The sequence below is a fragment of the Neodiprion fabricii genome, chromosome 1 (assembly GCF_021155785.1).
Source record: "Neodiprion fabricii isolate iyNeoFabr1 chromosome 1, iyNeoFabr1.1, whole genome shotgun sequence".
NCBI classification, from domain to species: domain Eukaryota; kingdom Metazoa; phylum Arthropoda; class Insecta; order Hymenoptera; family Diprionidae; genus Neodiprion; species Neodiprion fabricii.
In genome coordinates, this window is record NC_060239.1 from 13464300 (window position 1) to 13485884 (window position 21585).

Consider the following 21585-nt stretch of genomic DNA (forward strand, 5'->3'; position numbering starts at 1 on the left):
AGCGCTTCATAGCGGTAAGCTCTTGCATCAGCGTTTTCCGGAACAACTGTGGGTATGACTGAAGTTTGTCTTATCGGTATTAAACCACTTGGTCAGCACACTTGTCTGGAAAGTGCACTTATTTTGGTGAAAATTTTTATTTTTCATAGTTTATGGCACTCTGAGGGAATTATTATAAGGATGAAGTAGGAATGTCCGAGATTTAGTAAACCATTATAAACAAAATATACTCTTATTTCGAAAAGGCAATTCCTTGAAACACATATTAAAATTATCCAATACTGATGATTATTTACCACAAGGCTTCGTTACGTTAACGTTATTAACTTCAGCCTGATGAATAACTGCAGTTTCAGTCAAAATGGACTTTTTCTAATTTCAACGAATCTTTAATTTCTTGAATCTGAGCGTCCCAGCCTTATTTCAAGGATTAAATAAAACATATGTTTTTCCAAGTTCTAAACAGATATGGTGCAAACTATATTTTGCAATCACAGAGCATTATTGAATTGTATGGTGAAAAATAATTTTTTTGGCATGCGGAAACAAAAGAAGAAGTATGGAAACAAAATTTACAAAGCTTGATACGATCCAAGGTAACTCGATGGAGCATGGATGACTGATTACCATCTAGATTCTAATATCTGGAAAGTTGATTACCTACTAATTGCTTTCAATGAACATAATATGAAATGATAAGATCTAAGCATGCATGTGAAAAATAGGTAATTGTCAGTGATCGGATCAGCAGTTCCAGATAAGACTAGCTATCAAAAATGGAAAATGATAAAAAAAACTGTTCATATCATTGTGTTCCGATGTAAATCTTGATTGCACCGGCACACGGCTAGCGTACTAAGATACAATCAAATTTTTAACATTGCGATGCAGTGATTTTCAAACACCTGTTAAGATATGAGCATGATTCCTGCGGATAAGTATCGATTATCTATATAACCTTTCTACTGGACATTCTTGTTTTTGATACAAGAATCAGGGTCACGTATGTAAGACTTTTTTGGCCCATCGAGTAAAGCCCTGTTGAGACTTATCGAACATCATTAAACTATACATACCTGCAAAACCAGATAAACGTATTGTGAGTACTAGCATCGAAAAGCAGGTAAGTAATCAGAAAACATACGAAAAATCTAGATAAGTAATAAACTATATTTTTAATGATGTAATCGTACAGTATTTTCAAAAATTATTTAGCCAAAGAAATTATAAAGTTACGCAAATGTGAAAATACAATGTCTGTTTCTTTATATTAAGATGAATTGAAGAGAAGAAACAATGCGGAAATAAAACTAAATATCTGAGTTATCACCTATTTTATCTTCGTTTCTAAGAAAATTAACCGTATCGTGGTTTGATTAATTTCGACACCTGATAAATCGTTTTCTATGGACTACGACCGGCTCAATTTTTGCCATCGATTGTCCTTTGTTTGCCAATCTTTGCCATATCTCTATTTTCGTTTGCCCTTTTTTACTTCAGAAGTTATTGATTCTCAAAAACCATCTTCACGAATTTGACTCGAATTCGCAGTTCCAGTAAAATTTGTAAAGATGGCTTTTGAGAATGAACAATTTCTTAAATAAGAAGAGGGAAACTAAAATAAAGATATGGCAAACAAAGGCAATCAATAAACAATGATGGCAAAAAATGCATGGGATTCGGTGTATGTTGGGGGGTGAACTCCGTGAAGTTAATTTTCGAAAACAAATAAATTCTGAATTAAGAAGGGGCAAACGAAGATAAAGTTTTGGCAAACATTGGCAATCGAAGGACAATCAATGACAAAAATGTTTTTTGATTTGTCATATATTGGGGGGTCAAGTTTACTTCGGTCTGAAAAATTCCATACCGTTGTAATTTTCGCCGAGTGAACCCTTTTGCGAACTGGGAGAAGTTTTTGAAAAAATTATGACCGAAAAAAAATTAACTCAGTCCAGTTGAATATTTAGTTATTCCTTTTGAATCCCGTTCTATAAAAATCGGTTTCACTAAAATAAAAGCACACTTTTTTGTGGGATATAATGAGAGAAACGGAATGTTTCCTTTTTTAACCTGGCATAAAGTTCTTATTCATTAAATTTTTTACTTTTTTTGCACCGCAAACGTCTTATCCTTTTTTTTACCAGTCAACTGTAAGTAAAAAAATTTAGCAAAGTGCAATTTGCTACTTATAGAAATGAAGAATCATTTTTTTACATTTACAAAAAAAATTTGTTAGGGTTGATTCACTGTCATTAACGCTGAAAAAATTGCAATCGTAGTCGACAAGTGATAATCATTACGATTTTTGATTTTTTTTTTCCCGAGCTTGAGAACTTCTGCACTAACGATCCGGAAATACCGATGACCAATCGATGTATGTAATTTCTGTCCAATTGAAAAATCTAAAAAGAAGTCGATAGCGGGTTTAATACGTCGCCATCACTAGAGATTATTTCTTTTGTTACGCTGTGCAGAGATTGACGTACTGAGTGCATGTTTTTGTGCTAAGCCTTTTCGCACCGCGTGTCGGACGGGTTAAGGTGCATAGGAAACTATTTCATAATAATACGTTTTACGTAAATCATGGAACAGCATTAGATTTTAACGCGTGAGAGAACATATTTGTTTACTCCTACCGAGCTTAGGCAATCTTATGTCAGGCCAGTATAAGAGATGTCAGCATCTGAACATTGCGTCAGCACCTAAATAAGATAGAAAGGTTCGCAGCGTATGCTAAAAATATTTTCCTAACATGGGAAGGAAACATGGAGGAAAAATTATTTCTTGGAAATGAACAGAGCACTTCCTGTTTGTTTCGCGATCTCAACGATGAAGTTCTCAGCGTATGATTCGTAATTCTTTTTACTTTACTACTGCTAGGCGTCTAATCGGTTTAAAATTCTTCTAGCCGATATTCACATATTAATTTTTGGTACGTGTAACGAAATGCATTTTAGATTTAATGTCATATTTTTAGCACTCCCTTGCGAAAGATAATCGCAAATTACTGTTCTACATCAGTTGTTTTTTATTTGGCTTATCCAATTCAATTCCTTGCTCTTCATTTTTTTAACTAGCTTATGCAGAAAGAACAATTTTGGTGGGAATGACAAATAAAGCCAATACTCAATAATCACATTTGAAGTTCTCTATTTTCTTCGTTGTTTAACTTGGACCAAAAGTTGTTTATTTATTTTCCGATCAAGTTTATTGAGTTGTAAGTCTTGTCAAAAAATAAAAAAATTGTTAAATCAGCAGTGCACAAGTGAAAATAAAGTTCATCGAGTCGATTTTTGCTGAATAAATTTTTTTTTTCAGGACGAAAAAAAAAACCGCAATTTCATACGAAGTAAAGTTACTGCTAGTAATCTTAGAAATTTTATGCAACAATGTTTCTTTTTTCCGAATGATACTGCTTGTTTGGTTTGCAGTGAATGTTTGTTCAGTTTCGTTGTGAAACTTTTGGTAAAAAGTTTTTTGTCATTGGCCGAGATGCTAAAGGAAAATTTCATCACGTTTGATTTTTAAAATATCAAATTACAAATTTTTTTTTCCATTTCAATTACGGGTTCCAAGGAGATATTGTTTCGACGGAATTCAACTTGATCGTACTTAATCGTACTTTCTAAACCGTAATTTTGTATTTTTCCTCTTATTTCTTGTTTACTCCACACTTATACGTTCCATCCGTATGCTCTAATAACTAAACAAATTTAACTGGAAAACATATTTCAAAGTATACGAACCGTAGAGATAATCTGGTAGATTTTGCAAGAGTAAGCAAAACCGAAAAGCTGCAGTTGATTGTTGTGGAAGTAAGAAACCTTGGTTCGCAGTGGAAAAAATTTGAGTAAAGTTTATTTGTTTGATGGTACAGATTATTCAATTAGAGTCATATTTCACATATGTACACTTCACTGACTGAACGAGTTTATTTTGTTTATTTAATGCGAATCAGAAAATGTTCTACGAGAAAGAGTGACAGCGATGATAACGGATTGAAGACTGGTTATTGAAAATTTTTTGAACACTTGATCTTGATTTGGATGATTGAGCCCAACAATCACGGCTTATCAGAGTACCGCGTCACGTGATAAAGTCAACGTTATGCCACGACCAGTTTTGGAGTAATCAACTGTCGCATTGAAAATTAATTGAGTCTTCTCATCTTTATTGCAAGAATGAGATGCATAATAAGTGTGGATGTAAACCTGCCTATACTTCATATAAGGCCTTTTTTCTTAAAAAACTGATTAAATAAAAGTAACTGCACTTCCTTATTCATTTTTGGTATTTATTCTTATTTGTAAGTACACTGTATTCGTTGTAAATCACAACTTTAAACACTTTTAAGCGTAGGTTTCCTGAATGATCAGTAATTCTGGTATGTGTAGAGAATTCTCCAAGTTTGATAACCACTTCAAAATATCTTTAAAAATATGAAACCAACCTGACTGTGTATGTGAGTTTTTCACATTTACTGTGTTTCGAATAACGATCACTTTTTCTAACAGTTGCAACTTGTCAACCATCAATTTTTGAAGAAGTACGTTTTGTAAGCTTTTCGAAAAATATATTCTTTAAAATGATTGGATATTGAGGTTGTTTGTTTATGGATGTTTTCATTTCTATTAGAAAAATGAATTTTTCTTCATTCGGTCAGCGTAGATTCTGTCTCAACAAATTGGATCGTGGTTTTTGGCCGACAAAAATAATGGCATTCTTTCACATTCGACGTCTTATCCAAATCATTGATACAAGATGGAGTTAAAATTTACTTTAATGATTTTAAATTGTGGAAAGATAAATGTGTATGTTACGGATACTAATTTTTTTCGGGTGAAGTTTCGACTATGTGTGTGACGTATCGTGAGAAAAAAATCGTATTAGCCAACAGTTTTGTTTGGAATACACACATTATATTAGGGTGCGTTGATCTGAACTCTTTTGCATTTATTAGAGGGGACGTATGTATGAACGTGAGAAATTCAAAGAGTCTTCGTAATGAGTCGATTTTTTAATTCAATTTCGAGAGGTGTCCCAACAATGTTGCATTTTGTGTGTAAATTAATTTATTGGTACACAATAAATAATGTAATTCACTGAGAAGCTGTTGGAATATTCAGGACTTTATCATTTCAATATCATGCAATAAGTACGAGTTCAAGTTTTTGTTAGCACCTATTTTAAAATGATCGGAATTTACGGTAAAATAACTAACTAATAAAGCGAGTGAATTCACACCTCATAATTTCACTTAGGAAGCAAAGTGGAATTAACTGAAAATGCTTGTTTCTGTTTACTCGAATTGATATGTATTCATCGTATTAATTTAAAATCTAAGAGCGAATTTACATTGTTAGGGGTAATGATTGAGAGCTCGGACTCTACATCTGTTTTCAACTTCGTACAAGTTAATGTAGACATCCTTTGGCTACCTGAACAATAACTCCTGAATTGGAGTAGGAAGAAAATATATATTCCGACATTCGAGAGCATACTCTAATCCCACACCTATGTTGACATTCAAAGAAAGTCGTGCCAGCGGACTAAATATTAATTTAAGTATTAATTTATTTTTCATGACAATTTACATTATTCATCATACACAAATTCAAAAGTAATACAGTTATTTATTGCATATTATTAGTATTGCATCATCACAAAAACTTTGGCAGTGGGTATTTTGGTGAATGAAATCACAAAAAAGTAAAATAATTGAGTCGTCTCTTACGGAATTGAGTTGAAAAAATGTTTCTTTGCGGAAGGATAAATGAATTTACTGCTAACGTTCAAATAATTGTTCATTTCGAAACACGCAGAAGAGTCCAAATCAAAATATCCTAGTGCATATACAGGGTGAGTTTTTTGTCTTGGCACGTCGAAATATCTCAAGAAATACGCATCGTAGAAAAAAATTTTCAGAATCAGAACTGTTCGATCTCGAGGGGGAAAATTTACTATGTGAAAATCAACCCCCGCCCCAACCTCTAAATGCGGGAGGGGTAGTAACTTTGAAATTTCGAATGGGAACCTCTATTTTTCATTGCAGATCCGAATTCTATATAAAAAAATACACAAGTTTCATTTGAAATTTTTTTAGATTCGAGACAAATGACGCTTGAATCGCGAAACACCAAATTTTCGATTATTCCAAGGAAGGCGCTGCGGGTGCTCGCGCAAATTTTCATTGCAACAGACGAAACCAGCACTAAGAGTGGAACTCACGAAGTAATACTACTTCGTGGTGGCACTATCGGTACTCCAAAACTTTGAACAAAATGAGGTCCATCTTTGCCATCGGAAAGATTACGGAGATATGTCTCCTCCCCTCTTTCTTTCTGAGTATTGCTAAAATGTCAAAGACTGCGGCAACTGATTTGGAAATTTTGCATTCTGATGACGACGAAAGTCTAAAAGTATCCGGCGATAGCAACTGGAGGAAACCCGGACTTCGGTGTCTATACGTCATCGCATCGCTCATTGGGCACAACACAGAAAAAGTGGTTGATGTTATTATAAAATCACTTTACCGTGATAGTTGTAAACAATGGGAAACTCGTTCTGGCATTCAAGAATATGAAGAATGGCTGGCAAACCACGAAAACGAATGTCAGACGATACATAACGGAAGTCCCGGTAAGGTGGAAGTGGACGCGATCCTATGAATGTTTGAAAGATCTTGAGAGTAATACGGAGTCAAATACAAGTGTTACATTGGTGATGGCGATTCGAAAACCTTCAAAGCCATTTTAGAGTAACAGCCATATTGAGAAGACTTAGTAGTATGCAAACAATAGTGTGCGGGTTAGGAGAGGATAGGCTCTAGACTACGTACAGCGAGAAAAAAACGTCGGTCAACCTGGAAAATTAACAGAAAAACTTTTTGAAGAACGAGCGATATATTGTGGAATAGCAATAAGAAGTAACAGTGTCAGTTTCACATAAATTAAACAAGGTTTTTATGGCCACTTATTACCACAAATGCTCGACAAATGAAAGCCTGTAACACAACTTTTACCCAAGCGGAATTGACAGTTGGTGGAGGTGGCAAAAAGCGAAAGCTGAGGGCTTATATGTACAGGATTATAAACATGAATCAGCTCTTCATGCCAATGTCCAAACAGAAATTTTGCCTTTTTATCAAAGCTTGTCTGAAGCAACGTTACTGATGAGGTGTATCGGTGGATTTACACAGAACGCGAATGAGAGTACGTAATAATATGAACAATCTCATCTGGCCAATAACTCTCGAAAATAATTTTAACGGCATTGAATTTTGCTGCAGCAAAATTCAAAGATGGATTTTAAGGTTATTTATCATTTTTGAAAGGGTTGGACGTCGAAATCGGCGAACCAGTAGTGACCGTTTACAGAGCCGAAAACGTTCGCTGTGTGCGTGACGCGGGCATTCATATGGAAAAACGATCAAAAGAAGGTCGAATTAGACAAAAAGTCATAAAGCAACAGAAGATTGAGGGGGACGCTGCACCAAAAACTTCATATTCTAGCGCAGGGAACTTTTAACGGTCATACGCACTGGTAATTCTTACAAAAAGGCATTGAAATCTTAGAGACCGTTTTTCTCCGATTTCGTTTTTTCTTTTAGTATTTTTGCACGCTTTCTGACCGACTGAAATTTGAATAGCACCTTCATTACAAGCGTCATTTTCGGGCCGTATTCGGAAGTTATTGGTAATTGCTAATTTCTTAATTATTAAATAACAAAGCTTCGAATTCCAGTGAAAAATCTATGTTTTTACAAAAATGTTCGAATTTTATGCATTCGTTTTCCTTTTTACTCCGCGCACGGTCTGAAAACTACGAGTCCTGGGAGCATCCCAGTGAAATTCGACTCCAATCGGACCAAGAAAACTCAAAATATCACTGCAATACTACTAACTTTATATGATTAAAAACAGTGTTTTTCGATACTAGTGCGCGAATGTGCCAAGGCGCAGCACGAGCCCGGAGACGAGTCGGCGTTTGGGTAGGGCGCGTTCGGGCAATCGCCCAGGGCGCCAAATCTATGGGGGCGTCGGTGCCTGGTGAATAAAGAAAGCGAATAAAAAAGGAAGTAGATTAGGGAGCCGTTTCTGTTTCTTAGAAAAATGGTCTTTTTTGCGCAACGTTAAAAAAATAAAACCGAACGAGAAGAACTTACAGGCATCTGTGTCTCCAACGAAAGCTTGCACTTGATTCCGATTGTGACACAGTAAATTTATTGTACAACGAAGCTCATTAGTCTCAACTATTATCTTCCCAATAACGATATTACGCCAATTTCCGTTTCAACCTTTGTCAAGCAGCGTAATATTCAGGAACTGTATCCGAATGTGCGGATTGCGTTCCGCAGTTTGTACGCTAGTCCCGTAACGGAAGCCAGTGGAGAACGCAGTTTTTCAAAAGTTGAATTCAGAAAAACTTCCTTACGATCAACGATTGCACAGTCAAGGCTCACCAACTTAGCAAAGCTTTCGATTGAACATAATATTGCTGAAAAATTATATTTTGCTGATTTGGTTCTAGCGTTTGCTAACAGACACAACTGGAAAGTAAAATTTTGCCAATCTATTACAAAAAAAAAGATACAAAACAAAAAAGAGGTACAATATTCTTCTAACCTAAGTTCTGTAGTAAACAAAAAAAGATTCGACGCAATAAAATATAAAAATCCAATAACAGAAAAAAAAATGCAGAGAAGGAGTTGCAAAAACTTTCTACGTCTTAGTCGTTCGCTCTGGGTAAAGCTGAAGGAAAGTCTTAAGTATTCTCAAAAGGGTTCGTCAATGTATATCCGCATGAATGGATCCAGCAGAACGCTGCTAATTTGTACTCTTGGAAAGGGGCGCTGTACAATCTTGGCCCGGGGCGCCAGTTATCCTAAAACCGGCACTGCGGCCCAATTATGTACTGAATATCGAACACAAATACGTAACATCAATTGAGTTCCACGCAAAACGAGAGGTGTTCTATCTGTCGATTGTTGAAGACTCAAAACTGTCATTTATCCAGCCATAATGACTTGTTATTCTATAAGATCGTGTGTCAATTACCAGCAATTGCAGGTTCTTCTTTTGCAGTGCAATTATTGCATGAAACTCAATTGTTTTTGCATATCTGTGTTTGGCGTTGAATGTAGAATAGGGCTATTATCGTCAGAATCGCGCCAGTGATGCGTAAGCTTGGAGAATAGTCAAAATAACTGACACATATGCACGAAAAAGTCACTGTTTCGGGGTTTTGTTGATTTTGCTGACTTTGTTACATCCCATTACTCATAAATTATCAAACTCCGAAAGAGCAATACGCTATGTTGCATCGCTTCGGGGATATGTTCAATTTTTGTCAAATTTAACTGGAACTTCCTATTAAGGGAATTACAGCGTCGAAATAGCTGAAAATGCACTTTTTCAGGAATTAATTGAGAACAAATGTATGCCAATAAAAATTTGCTTCGGTGCAACGGCGAGATGATATAAATATAAACTCGACAACTTACATTAAGTTAGACCTTATTCTTCACTGAACCTGAACGCAACTAAATCTAAACTGTCGTAAATACTATCCTAGACTCGACTCGATATGACGAAACCGTAATCAGATTAAAGACAATCTCAATTGTAACTTGATTCAACTAAAACAAAGTCTGACCGATACGCAACTCAACACAACACAAACTCAACCATAACTCAAACATAATCGAAACTCGAAATTGTGAAATTCGCAACGCAATCGCTACTAAACCGACCCAACGAAATTCGAATCGTAATCATGCTTTGATCAGAAATCACGAACGCTAACTCAATCAAACGCAATCGCAATCCATCCGAACTCAAAACCCTCAAAGACTCTACTCGCTAATTCGAACAAATTTCGGCAACTCGTGACCTACACGAGAGGCGGCACTGAAAAATACGATACCGCGATTCGACCCTGTATAGCGGAATTTGGGCAGTACGTAAATTTAAAACGAAAAAGATGCAATTCGAAATAGTGACTCTACTCAAAATTCCGAACACAGCAAAATTTTCTCAACTCCATAACGCGAAATTCAGGCTATGGTTACCAGGCATAAGAATCGGCAAACGAATTTCAAGTATTTTAATTCCGGCAACGCAAATCCAAAATGTCTGTCCGTCAATCGGCAAGCTTTACTCAATTTCACTCGAAATTCGATCGTAAGAATATCAACAGCGTTTACCGTTCTACATCCAACGCACGAAGTCTTCAACCTCTTTAAAATTCCTTTTTGGCAACATATTCCGCAAGTTCAGAAAAACGCAAACTCATTATCGAAAATTTACTCGAGCCACTATCTCGCGCAATCGCCAGAACTAGAGTGATTTCAAAATCGACGACCTGCCGCAACACCGATCTCGGTACGCTACTTTCTACGTGACGTCATACCCACAAGAAGACGCAACAATTGATCTGTCATCGATTTCGTAGATTGCAGAACTCGACGCGGACCTGTCAGAGCATCGCAACGCAGAACCAAACGCTAGAGCGCAATTCTGTCCTCGGCGCAGCTGTATGATGTTTCGGAGGTGAGCGGGGTGGTGCTCGCTCATCCCTAGTCGGTTCATCGTAAATTCGGTGGTCAGCTTTTGGCGGGGTATGCAGGGGAGGCTGCGGTGCGCCGGCCATCAGCGGGAATCGCGTCAGTCTTGGATTCCCGCGATGCACGAATCTTCGTTGGCTCCCCCTCCGCAGTCTCGACATCCTTTCTTCGAGATCGTCGCTATTTTGCCACTCCGTAATTTGCTTAAATTCGTTGCCGACTTCCTGCTTGATGGTGTTGAAACTCGAAAAACAAAAGAAACAAAAGGCCTAAAACAGCTTATTCGCTACTCGCTATAGTGTCCCCTCTCGGAATCTCGGATGCGTGACTCCAGTTCTGGCGCTCTTTTTCTAGCAGGCTATGCGCAAGTCACATAGTGGCGCTGTCGTGGCCACTTTACGAACCTTACCCCCCGAGTTATATACAGGCCCTTATGAGAGCGCGTAGTTATTTGCTTCATATTTTACTGTAATAGAGCTGAAATACGGGATAATACTTGTAATTGACATATATAAATATAAGGGACGAACTTGGGATCTATTACTTCTCAAAAGCAGCATTCCTATTTGATATATAGATCTATAAGTCAAGTTTCGTCTGCTGTTTACAAACAAATGAGCGGTAAGCATCCGAGCGTGCCCCAGCGAACCAAACAGATGTGTCGATTGAGTGACAATGGATTTCAGAATTAGAACCGGCTTCCAAGGCAATACGCATTCCATAAATTTCAATCCACAATCTGAAGTAAAGGCTAAAGTGTTCTCCACGACTCATGTAGTGCGTGTCGAAGAAGTATCTGGAGTTACGGAAGCGTGTGAATTGATACGCGCTAGTGTAATTCGACAAACATCCGTCACACTTGCACCATATAAAGTTCAAATAGAGGTAAGTAAAACATTGCGTTAATCTACATTACATAACAAGTCGACCGTGTCGTTAAACAGTTAATTATGCATGCTTACCCCTTCTGCATTGCAGTCGCCACGAAATTCAATTTTGTGTATTCTTTTTTTCTAATAGCTCAACTACGAACGTCATCCAATTAATGTTGCATGTACCTGTGTCTCACAAGCTGGACTAAAGTGCAAGCACATTTATGCATTAATCCACCACATTAATACCGATAGAAGTACGTCGAAGCCAACAGTGGAACAGGAATGGGGAAGACCTTCAGATCTCCAACTTGGTAAAAAAATTTATGCCAAACCAATCGTTGTAACGGATGTCGTTGACTGAAGAACATAAAGACGGTTACCCCTGAGTAAATTTTTGTGTATCAGTTTTCGGCGGGCAAGTGGGCCCAGGTGGGCTTGGGAGCGTAGCAGGTTTCTGCGCTATCGACTCTACCTAACGGGCTCGTACCGACATTCGTTGCAGCCAAAGTAGTGTAGGTACGGAAGCTTGAGATTGAGACGGTACGAAGTGAGTACGTGAAACTATGTATTGACTGTAAATGTTAATACCATATCTTTATCGACACGGTCGTTATTTTATTCCAATAATAGGAATACGCCTTTTCAATGTGACATAATCTCCCTAAAATCGCCGGCACTCATTTCTCTGTACTTTGTTGAAATGTGTTACCGAATTAAATACAACGAATTAATTTGAGACATACAAAAATTGCCATAAGTATCGAAATAATTATGTTTGCTACAATCATTATATAAGAACAATAGTTTTGCGGTAAATTGTGCGAAATTCATGTAATGATAAATAGTTTTTAAGATTGCAGAACTAAAAAATGTAATTAATATGTTTCAATACTTTAACTGCTTTACCATCTTAATCAGACAGCACGTAACGTAACGAACACAACGAACATATGTGTGTTTTTTCGTCAACCGGAAATAAATTATGTAAGTATAATAACGCTGCAAACATCTGCTCATATATTATGTACTATAAACTGATGAATAATTTTAACTTGTCAAGATCAAAAACCAAAGCTAAACAACTTACAACTTATTTCCAAATATCGCTACTGAATTTAGAAATTAATGATGTTCATACACACATTATCAACTCTGAAAAGATATTGATTAACCTAGCAGAATAAAACAACATAAACTAGGGAGTACTTCAGGAAAAAAGTTCTTTGAATCCCAACATCGGATGCTAAACAATAAATTCATTGCTATCAAAAATCGTAATATCAATAAATTCACCAATTTACTTGCTCAAAAAAAATCTTCTAACAAACACAAAGATTCGTTTTCAATTGGAAAAAATAATTGGTTAATAAATCTAACGGACACTCCTATTCCTGAAAATGTTTCCGAAATAGTACAACTTGGTCACAAATTTGGACGTCCATACAACAATCGCGATCTTCCGGTCTTCAACCTCATTTCCAATTTTGAAGAAAAAATTACGAGTTTTTCTACTGAGTCAAGAAATCAAGTTAGATCCGATTTCACTAACCGAGTTTTCCCAAAGTACCCCAGAAACAATATCAATAATTCAGTCACTGACCAGAAAATTCGTGATACCATGATTTTAAAAAAAAACAACCCTAATATTATGTTTTTAAAAGCTGATAAAGGCAATACGTCGGTAGCTATGCATAGAGACTCTTATAACAACAAAATGAGGCAACAGCTTTCTGACATCAACACCTACAGAATTGCTAAATATGGCCTGTCTAATTCCCTACAAACTAGGGTGAACAAACTCACGTTCAATTGGTTTAACTCCAAACTAATAAACAAAAATTTATATAGAAGCATTTCTACTTACAATAGTGTCCCCCCACGCGCATATGGGCTACCTAAAATTCACAAAGAGGTGGGATTGTACTTCTAGTATTATTATTTAAAAAAAAATTTTTGTTGTTCTTGACAGTTAAATAAATAAATCGTTCTGAGGAGGGCCCATATCCGGGTCGAAACGTTAACTAAAAATACGTTTACTTAATTGACCGATCACCAAGATTCTATAATAGATTATGTACTATAGGAATTTATGTTTAAGATAGTTCTACCCTAGGGTGTCCCTTAACAGGGGTGTTTCCGAATTTGTATGCTCCCAGGGGCTCAAACGCTTGCAAATCGATGAGAAAAAAATCCTCCAACAATTTCAGCTCTTAATATTAACTCTAAGATAGTTCGCTTTCCCGCTAAACTTTCTAATGGAAGTAACATGTCAAAAACATGTGTTGTTCTTTTAAACTGTGTACGTTGGTGACGAATTGACCTACAATAGTGAGAAGCAGATATTTTTGTAGAAAATTCGACGCTCTATAAAAAAAGTCTCTTACGATTTTTTGCTTAGTCTACTGGTTCAAAAGTTATTCGAACTCAAAGTTTAATTTATATAAAATTATCAATATTATCGAGTATATTTAAAGGATTAGCAATTGTATGATGAAATATATTGCATTTTTCTTGCAGGTTATTTTATTTCAGATCAATTACAGTTTATATTATGAGCTTTTGGTATGATAACCAATACATATTTATCTTAAATTAATAAAATTAGATAAATGTTGACACTGAAAAATGAAAATTTTTTAAATAATGATAAATTTTAAGGATCAATTTTCATATTTTCAACGATTGAACATTTTCGAGTATCAGTATAGTATTGTTTATATTCTGATAAAAATTGGACTATAAACTGCTGCTGTTCTAGTTGTTTAGTCAGAATATTGTAATAATCTTCAATTAACTTAACTGCACGCTTAGCTATGTCATTAACAAACTTTAAATTTTTCACCATTACTAAACCTTTCTTAAAACTTAAATCTTTAAGTATACTCGATTACATTGATAATTTTATATAAATTACACTTTGAGCTCGTAGAGTAAGTAGACACAGTAGACTAAGCAAAAAATCGTAAGAGACCTTTTTTATAGAGCGTCGAATTTTCTACAAAAATATGTACTTCTCATTATTGTAGGTTAATTCGTCATCAACTTACACAGTTCAAAAGAACATATATTTTTTACATGTTATTTCTACAAGAAACTTTGGCTGAAAAGCGGACTATCTTAGAGTTAATATTAAGAGCTGAAATTTTTTAGAGGATATTTTTTTATCGATTTGGAAGCGTTTGAGCCCCTGGGAGCATACAAATTCGAAAACACCCCTGTTAAGGGACACCCTATTCTACCCCCACATGCGTTTCCTTAGAATCGTTCTAAAAATATTTATATGGGGCTTTCCATGTCAGATTGACCTGCCCAAAAGCCTGACCCTCTTCGATTTTGTTTAAACTTCGTGAAAACTTCTTTTTACATGTCGAGAGTGTTTGTAATTTTTTTTAGATTTTTACTCGACAACGCTTAGACTTTAGCATTCGGTATAATATGTGCGGAAATCGGAACCGTCCGAAGTATAATTAAGTATTACTCGGAAACTATTGATTGTATAAAAAAAAGTTGCATATGAAAAAGTTTCGGTTTTGAGTGAACTTCAACGCAAAATTATGCAAAAAGTTATCGGGGCCGCTGAAAGCCCGTAAAAGCTCAAAGAATATTAGTTTTTAAGATTTCTCAAAAGCGGCATAATTTTTTTTGACAGAAATTTCAGAGAATGTTCCTTTCTTACTGTTCAGAAACTTGGGTAAACTCCGTCATGGGCTGGGATCTGGTTCCCAAGCTATGAATTTTTTTCAGAATTAAAAAAAAAAAATTATTTAATTATTAAATAAAAATTTCTTTTTTCTATTCTATGAAGCCATGAATTTTTTTCAGACTTTAAATTTAAAAAAAATTAATAAATTTGTTACGTTTTGTTTATCCTTTATGCCCGAGCGCTAAGGAACAAACGAGTTCGCCGGCGCCTTTACGTCCGGAGACAACCGGAACTTGGGATAGGGTTGAATAACGTTTGGGTGTTTGAGGTATGAACTATATATTTGGTTGAATAATTTGTGGAGTAATTTTGAGCGGAGTGTGTAGTTCACAATTGATGAGTAAAGTTGTACGTAAGGTTGTTGAGTGTTGGAAAGTTCGTTCAGTAGTACAGATATAAGCCCCAAAAACACCAAAAATGGTGAAAAAAACTGGAGACAAGTACATTTACGTAAGCAGTTTTATCTATATCGCAACAAAAAAAAATGTATAATGAAACTCTAAAAATTATGTACAGAAATTTGAATCAAGTCCGCTCTCATATAATAAAGTATATATAGTCTTCTACATATCCTTTGAAAAAAGTTGTGAAATAAATTGATAACATCTGAAGCATGTGTCGCCAAGCACATGTGGTTTGCTGATTTAACGTCATTCATTTTTTCAATCATATAGTAATTATTGAGCTAAGGTACTTCGATTCAAAAACGCAAACATCTTATTCGATGTAAAAAATGTAACCAAAAAAATAAAAAGTACTAAGAGAGTTCAGCTTTTTCTCTAAACCATAAAATAATAGATATAAAATGTATAATAGAAAATAAAATGAAATAAAAATAAAAATTGTAAAATTAAAATTAATTTAAAAAAAAAAGAAATTATAACAAAACAAAACAAAAAAAAGTACTTGGCGCGACTGCCTTAATATGAAATGAAGTTTATAAATTAGTGTATAAACGAACGTGCAAGGTTTCTTCCCTTATGTTTTTCTGCCGCGCTCAAATAAAACCCAAAATCCCCGCTTGGGCTCTCCTACTATTGTCTATCTTTAAATTCAGACATTTTATGATTATACCTTCTTTGGTTTTTCTTTTATATCATTCATTCATTTCATAATTAATCGTTTGAAGAATATACATTATCTTCTACCAGTCAAAATCATATTTAACCATTTATTTTGAACGATAATCTATCCCATTTCATTACAAATTAGCCTCAACCATTTAAACAACTCTCACAGACCTGTATAGGACTAGGCAACAACGTACCCGCATTACCGGCTTATCGAGAGGTAAGTCTTTCTTAGTTTTAATTTTTATTCATTGTCGTTAAGTGGGAGCATCTTTGATTATTCGTAATCAATAAATACCACCGCTCTGTACACGTCCACCCCCACGTAACAACACCCACACCGATAGGACTCTTCATTATCGTAGATATATTTCCGAGTTGGACTGTACAGGTATCAAATTCTCTGCTACTCTACACGATGTGAAAAAGTTTGAGAGATTATGTAATTTGCGATTCAATGTATATGGGATAGAATCTCAAACTTTTTTACGTCATGCAAAATCGGAAAAAAGCGTCATCGTGCCAATTTATTTGAGTAAAAATTTGCATAGCGTGAACATTAACACGATTCATCTTCTAATCCTTGAAAGTAATGATTGCCACGAAAATGATATGACTCGCGAGTTCACATCGAGATTCCACTTTGCTTGGATTAAAGATCTTTCACGATTGGTGAGCAAACAATTGTCTGATTATAATGGTCACCTGTTTTTGTGCGACAGATGTTTCTGTCACTTTGCGTGAAACACTCCTACGACAATCATCGGCAAGATTGTATTATGTTAAATAAAGCGCGCATGGAATTTCCCAAGTCTAAAGATTTAACATTTTCAAATTTTCAAAACAAACGCTGATCTCGAATGTATATTAAAGTCTATACCGTTTGATGAATTCCAGAATCACATCTCAAATCGCAAAACACATGAATTTCAAAAACATGACCCACACAGTGTAGCATACTATGTACATTGCGTGTGCGATGAAACTTTATCGGAGTTCCACAGTAGACGCGGCGCTGATTGCATAGATTGGTTTATGCAGCAGCTTAAAGATTTATCGATTCAAGTAGAGTCATCAAAAACATAATTCCGATGAAGTTTCTTACCCAAGTGCAACGCGATCGTCACATGCGCGCAAAGAATGTTATATTTGTGGAAAGCCGTTTACCCCTGAGGAGAAAAAGTGTCACGATCATTGTCACTTTATGGATAAATATCGCGGTCCTGCTCATAATCGGTGTAATTTGAATCTCAGAGAGACGCATACAATTCCAATAGTTTTTCACAATTTGTCCTGTTACGATTCACACTTTTTAATAAAATCCCTAGCGTCAACTTTTCCCGGTGAAATACACTGCGACCCATAAATAAGGAAAAATATGTATATATCCTTCACGAAACGTGTTGATGGGACAATGATGCGATTGAGATGGATCGATTCTTTTCGATTTATGGATAGCAGCATCGCTAAGCTTTCGTCATATTTGGATAATGCAGATAAACATATAACGCGTAAATTTTCTAATTATCCCACACAGTTTAGTTTGATGATTCGCAAAGACGTTTTTCCCTATGAATACGTCGATTGTTGGGGGAAACTCGATGAATCGCGATTACCCGCAAAGAAGCAATTCTACTCACACTTCTGCGATGCAAATATTTCAGACGCCGATTATGAACACGCTAAAAATGTTTGGGGGTAATTTCATTTAGAGTCATTGGAGACTATTCAGATTTGTATTTAAAGACGGATGTTCTTTTGCTTGCCGATAATTTTCAAAATTTCTGAGTCAGCTGCTTCAAAACATACGATTTAGATCCATTGCACTTCTACACAGCGCCGGGACTTGCTTTTGATGCGATGCTGAAACATACTAGAGTAAATTTACAACTTTTAGACAAAACTGAAACGGTGTTATTTATTGAAAGAAGTATTTGAGGCAGTGTAGCACAATGTTCTAATCGACACACTCGGGCCAAGAACAGGTTTATGGGGAAAGATTTTGATCCGAGTAACGTGGAATCATATCTCATGTATTTTGACGTGAATAACCTGTACGGTGCAGCTATGAGCGTGCATTTACCAATCGGCTCGTTTGTAAGTGCCGATGCCCAGTTCAAATATTCGCGGCCTTATTAGGCCACTAAGATGGCAAATTAGAGGAGATCGGTGACGCGGCGCCGAGTAGCGTTAATAGCCGAGACGTTCGCGGTAGTCGCTCGGCCAGCGAAAGGGGCAAGATTTTCGGGGACCACGGGATCTCTTTCTCTTTCTCTCCGGGGACGTTGAAGAGATCAGACGCGTGCCAATTTATAATAACTGGAGAAGGAGGAAGGGAGGGTAACGTGGACTAGATACAGACGGCCCATCCCGATCGAGTTGAACATCGGAAGATTCCACAAATTAATTCTCCGCCAAATCACCATCCGAGAGTCCCCGGAGTCTAAAAGAAAGAGCCAACGATCGACGAGGCATCTAGAAAAGATAAGTTGCTCAGACCATTGTAATTTCGCCCTGTAGGGATTGTACGGCTAGTGAACCGATATTCTAATATCTAATTGTTGTAAAGAAAGAAAAGCGGACGTCGGACTGGTGAAGCTAGATTCCCAGAATTAAATATATTTGGTTATTTGTATAATCTCATAATTTGTAATTTCGCCCTGTAGGGATTATACGGCTAGTGAGCCGATATTCTATTATTTAATTGTTGTAAAGAAGGAAAAGCGGACGTCGGACTGGTGAAGCTAGATTCCCAGAATTAAATATATTTTGGTCTTATGTATAATCTCATAAATAATATATATTTGTTATTTCTATAATCTCATACGTTCGAGTGAGAGTACCAGCACATCGATATAACAAACCATCCGGACGATTCGCCGGTCGGTTACTTTCTGGAGATAGATTTGGACTACCCTGTAGAACTCCACGAGGATCATAAAGACAACAATCTATACGGTGCGGCTATGAGTGCATATTTACCGATAGATTCGTTCGAGTGGGAGCATAGTCCCATCGATATATCAACTCACCCGGACGATTCACCAATCGGTTACATCCTGTAGGTGGATTTAGACTACCTTATACAGCTTCACGAGGATCACCAAGATTTACCTCTTTGTCCCGAGCATTCCACTCCTCCAGATAGTAAAAACGCTAAACTCGTTACCACCCTTCACCCGAAAACAAAGTATATATTGCACTATAGAAATTTGAAGCAGTGTTTGAGTTTAGGATTGAAAGTAACGAAAGTGCATAGAGATTTGAAGTTTGCACAATCTCCATGACTCGAGCCTTACATCACTCTCAACACCGACACGCGCAAGCAGTCTAGGAACGAGTTTGAGAAAAACTTTTACAAACTCATGAATAACGCGGTGTTCGGTAAGACTATGGAGAATGTGCGAAATCACAAAGATGTTAAATTGGTTACAAAATGGGAGGGAAGAGGTGGTGCGAAAATGCTTATTGCCCGAGCAAACTTTCACAGCTGCACCGTATTTGACGCGGATATGGTTATGATAGAAATGAATCATGTCAAAGTTCACTTCCTTAAGCCTATATGCATTGGCGCCGCAATCCTAGATCCATCCAAAATTATTCTCTACGATTTTCATTATAATTATATCAAAACCAACTTTTCGAACAAACAGGCCAAATTGATGTACACCGACACCGACAGCCTTATTTACCAATTCAATGTGCGTAAGATATCGTCAAACGTGATGCCGACGCAATGTTTGACACTTCTGACTACCCTCCCGACAATGTGTACGGTATTTCGCTCAAAAACAAGAAATGTCTGGGCCTGATGAAGAATGAGAACAACGGAAAAATTATGACCGAGTTCATTGGATTACGGGCGAAACTGTACACATTTACCACCATGGGTGAGGACGAAACGAAACACATCAACGACATCAAAGTGAGCAAACGTGCCAAGGGTGTCAAAAGTTCACTGTTGAACACAATCACGTTTGACGATTGTAAGCGCTGTCTGTTGGCTTACAAAGAGTTGGCCCGTCCTCAATGCTTAATACGTAGCAAAAAACATCATGTTAGCACCATCGTTCAGAAAAATTTGCTCTGGCAAGATGACAAGCGGCAATTGATACCTGGGCAGACCGACATCGTACCTTGGGGGTCTGTCGCTGCCCCCCAATAGCTATAGGATAGAACTGTAGACATAGAACCGTTGTAAATATTTGCGTTTGACACCTCGGACGATCCTTCATCCGGCAAAAACGTTGCTTCATCAATACGATATTGAACAGATCGAAGTTTCAAATGTGAATACCATGTAAATTCATATACTTAACAATTATTTATTTGTTATTAATACATTGAGCAATTATTCATATTTATTCGTTTGCCACGAACAAAGTTTTCCAGAAAATAAAATGTGTATTAATCGTATGGAAAAATTGCAGATTATTATTCTTATTATTATTATTATCATTTTTGTAGTAACGAGTATGACACATGTGTGTACAAAGAGAATAAATGTGGAAATATTTCTATAATTAAATCTTTTATTGTAATTTTGAAAATACATACAAATTATGCTACATGTCTGTTTTATTTATCCAACTATTGTGTGAACTATCAAAACCTAGTCACTTCACATAGAACTGATTCCCTCGTTTGCGTAATATGTTTTTCACAAGGTAGCCGACGGCGTATTTTACTTGACTGAGCTCCTCCTCGTAGAAGCCTCCTTCGATGGGATGATCTTGATAATCGGTAAGTTTGTACGTTCGAGGATTGGTATTTTTCACCTCACCCACGGTGAATATTTTCGTTGTTCAATTGGGTGTATAGCCTTTTTCGAATACATTTTTGTACTTGCTGATTCGAACTCGATCGTCTACATTGAATTTCCGCTTTCGATTTCTTCGTTTGATTTGTCAAGGCTTGTATACGCTACGATACAGTTGTTTTTCATTGTCCGTGCTGACATCCACCGGTTTCATCCGAATCGTGCGGTACTTGGTGTTGTTGTAGGACTTCATTAAATCACCCAAAACATTAATCCACTTGTGAGATCCTTGGAGAGTAAACCGCTTCCAAATTTTATTTTTCAATGTTCGATTCAAACGTTCGCATATCGACGCCTTTGAGTTGCTAAATGTCGAATACATGTTGATATTGTGCTGCTTCATGAGGGCTTTGAATTCGCTGTTGTAAAATTCTTTGCCTTGATCAACGTGTAGTTGTGTAGGTATACGGCTCTGGGCCAGTACAGATTTCATGGTAGCAGTATCATTTTTCCTACTCTTGGACTTTATCGGCACCGCTCACGCGTACTTGGAAAATACATCGATGATAGTTAGTAGGTATTCGTATCCCTTATTGTGCGAGCCGTACACC

The 21585-nt window shown here is 36.5% G+C and overlaps 2 protein-coding genes across 4 annotated transcripts in view; one reads left to right on the forward strand and one right to left on the reverse strand.

The window, feature by feature from the left end:
- Positions 1 to 21585, reverse strand: part of LOC124174883 (facilitated trehalose transporter Tret1-like) — a 69073-nt gene that overhangs the window by 28985 nt on the left and 18503 nt on the right. Inside the window, exon 1 of one of the 3 annotated variants that reach the window (XM_046554513.1) lies at positions 3750 to 3969. The exons of the other annotated variants lie outside the window; for them this stretch is intronic. The gene's annotated coding sequence lies outside the window, so the exon portion shown is untranslated. Of the gene's footprint in view, positions 1 to 3749; positions 3970 to 21585 lie in introns of those variants that run through there. 3 annotated transcript variants of the gene reach the window in all.
- On the forward strand, positions 11111 to 12075 carry LOC124174899. Its single transcript, XM_046554528.1, has 2 exons — positions 11111 to 11452; positions 11588 to 12075. The coding sequence occupies exons 1-2, from the start codon at positions 11243 to 11245 to the stop codon at positions 11801 to 11803; spliced, it is 426 nt and encodes a 141-aa protein (XP_046410484.1). The 5' UTR covers positions 11111 to 11242; the 3' UTR covers positions 11804 to 12075.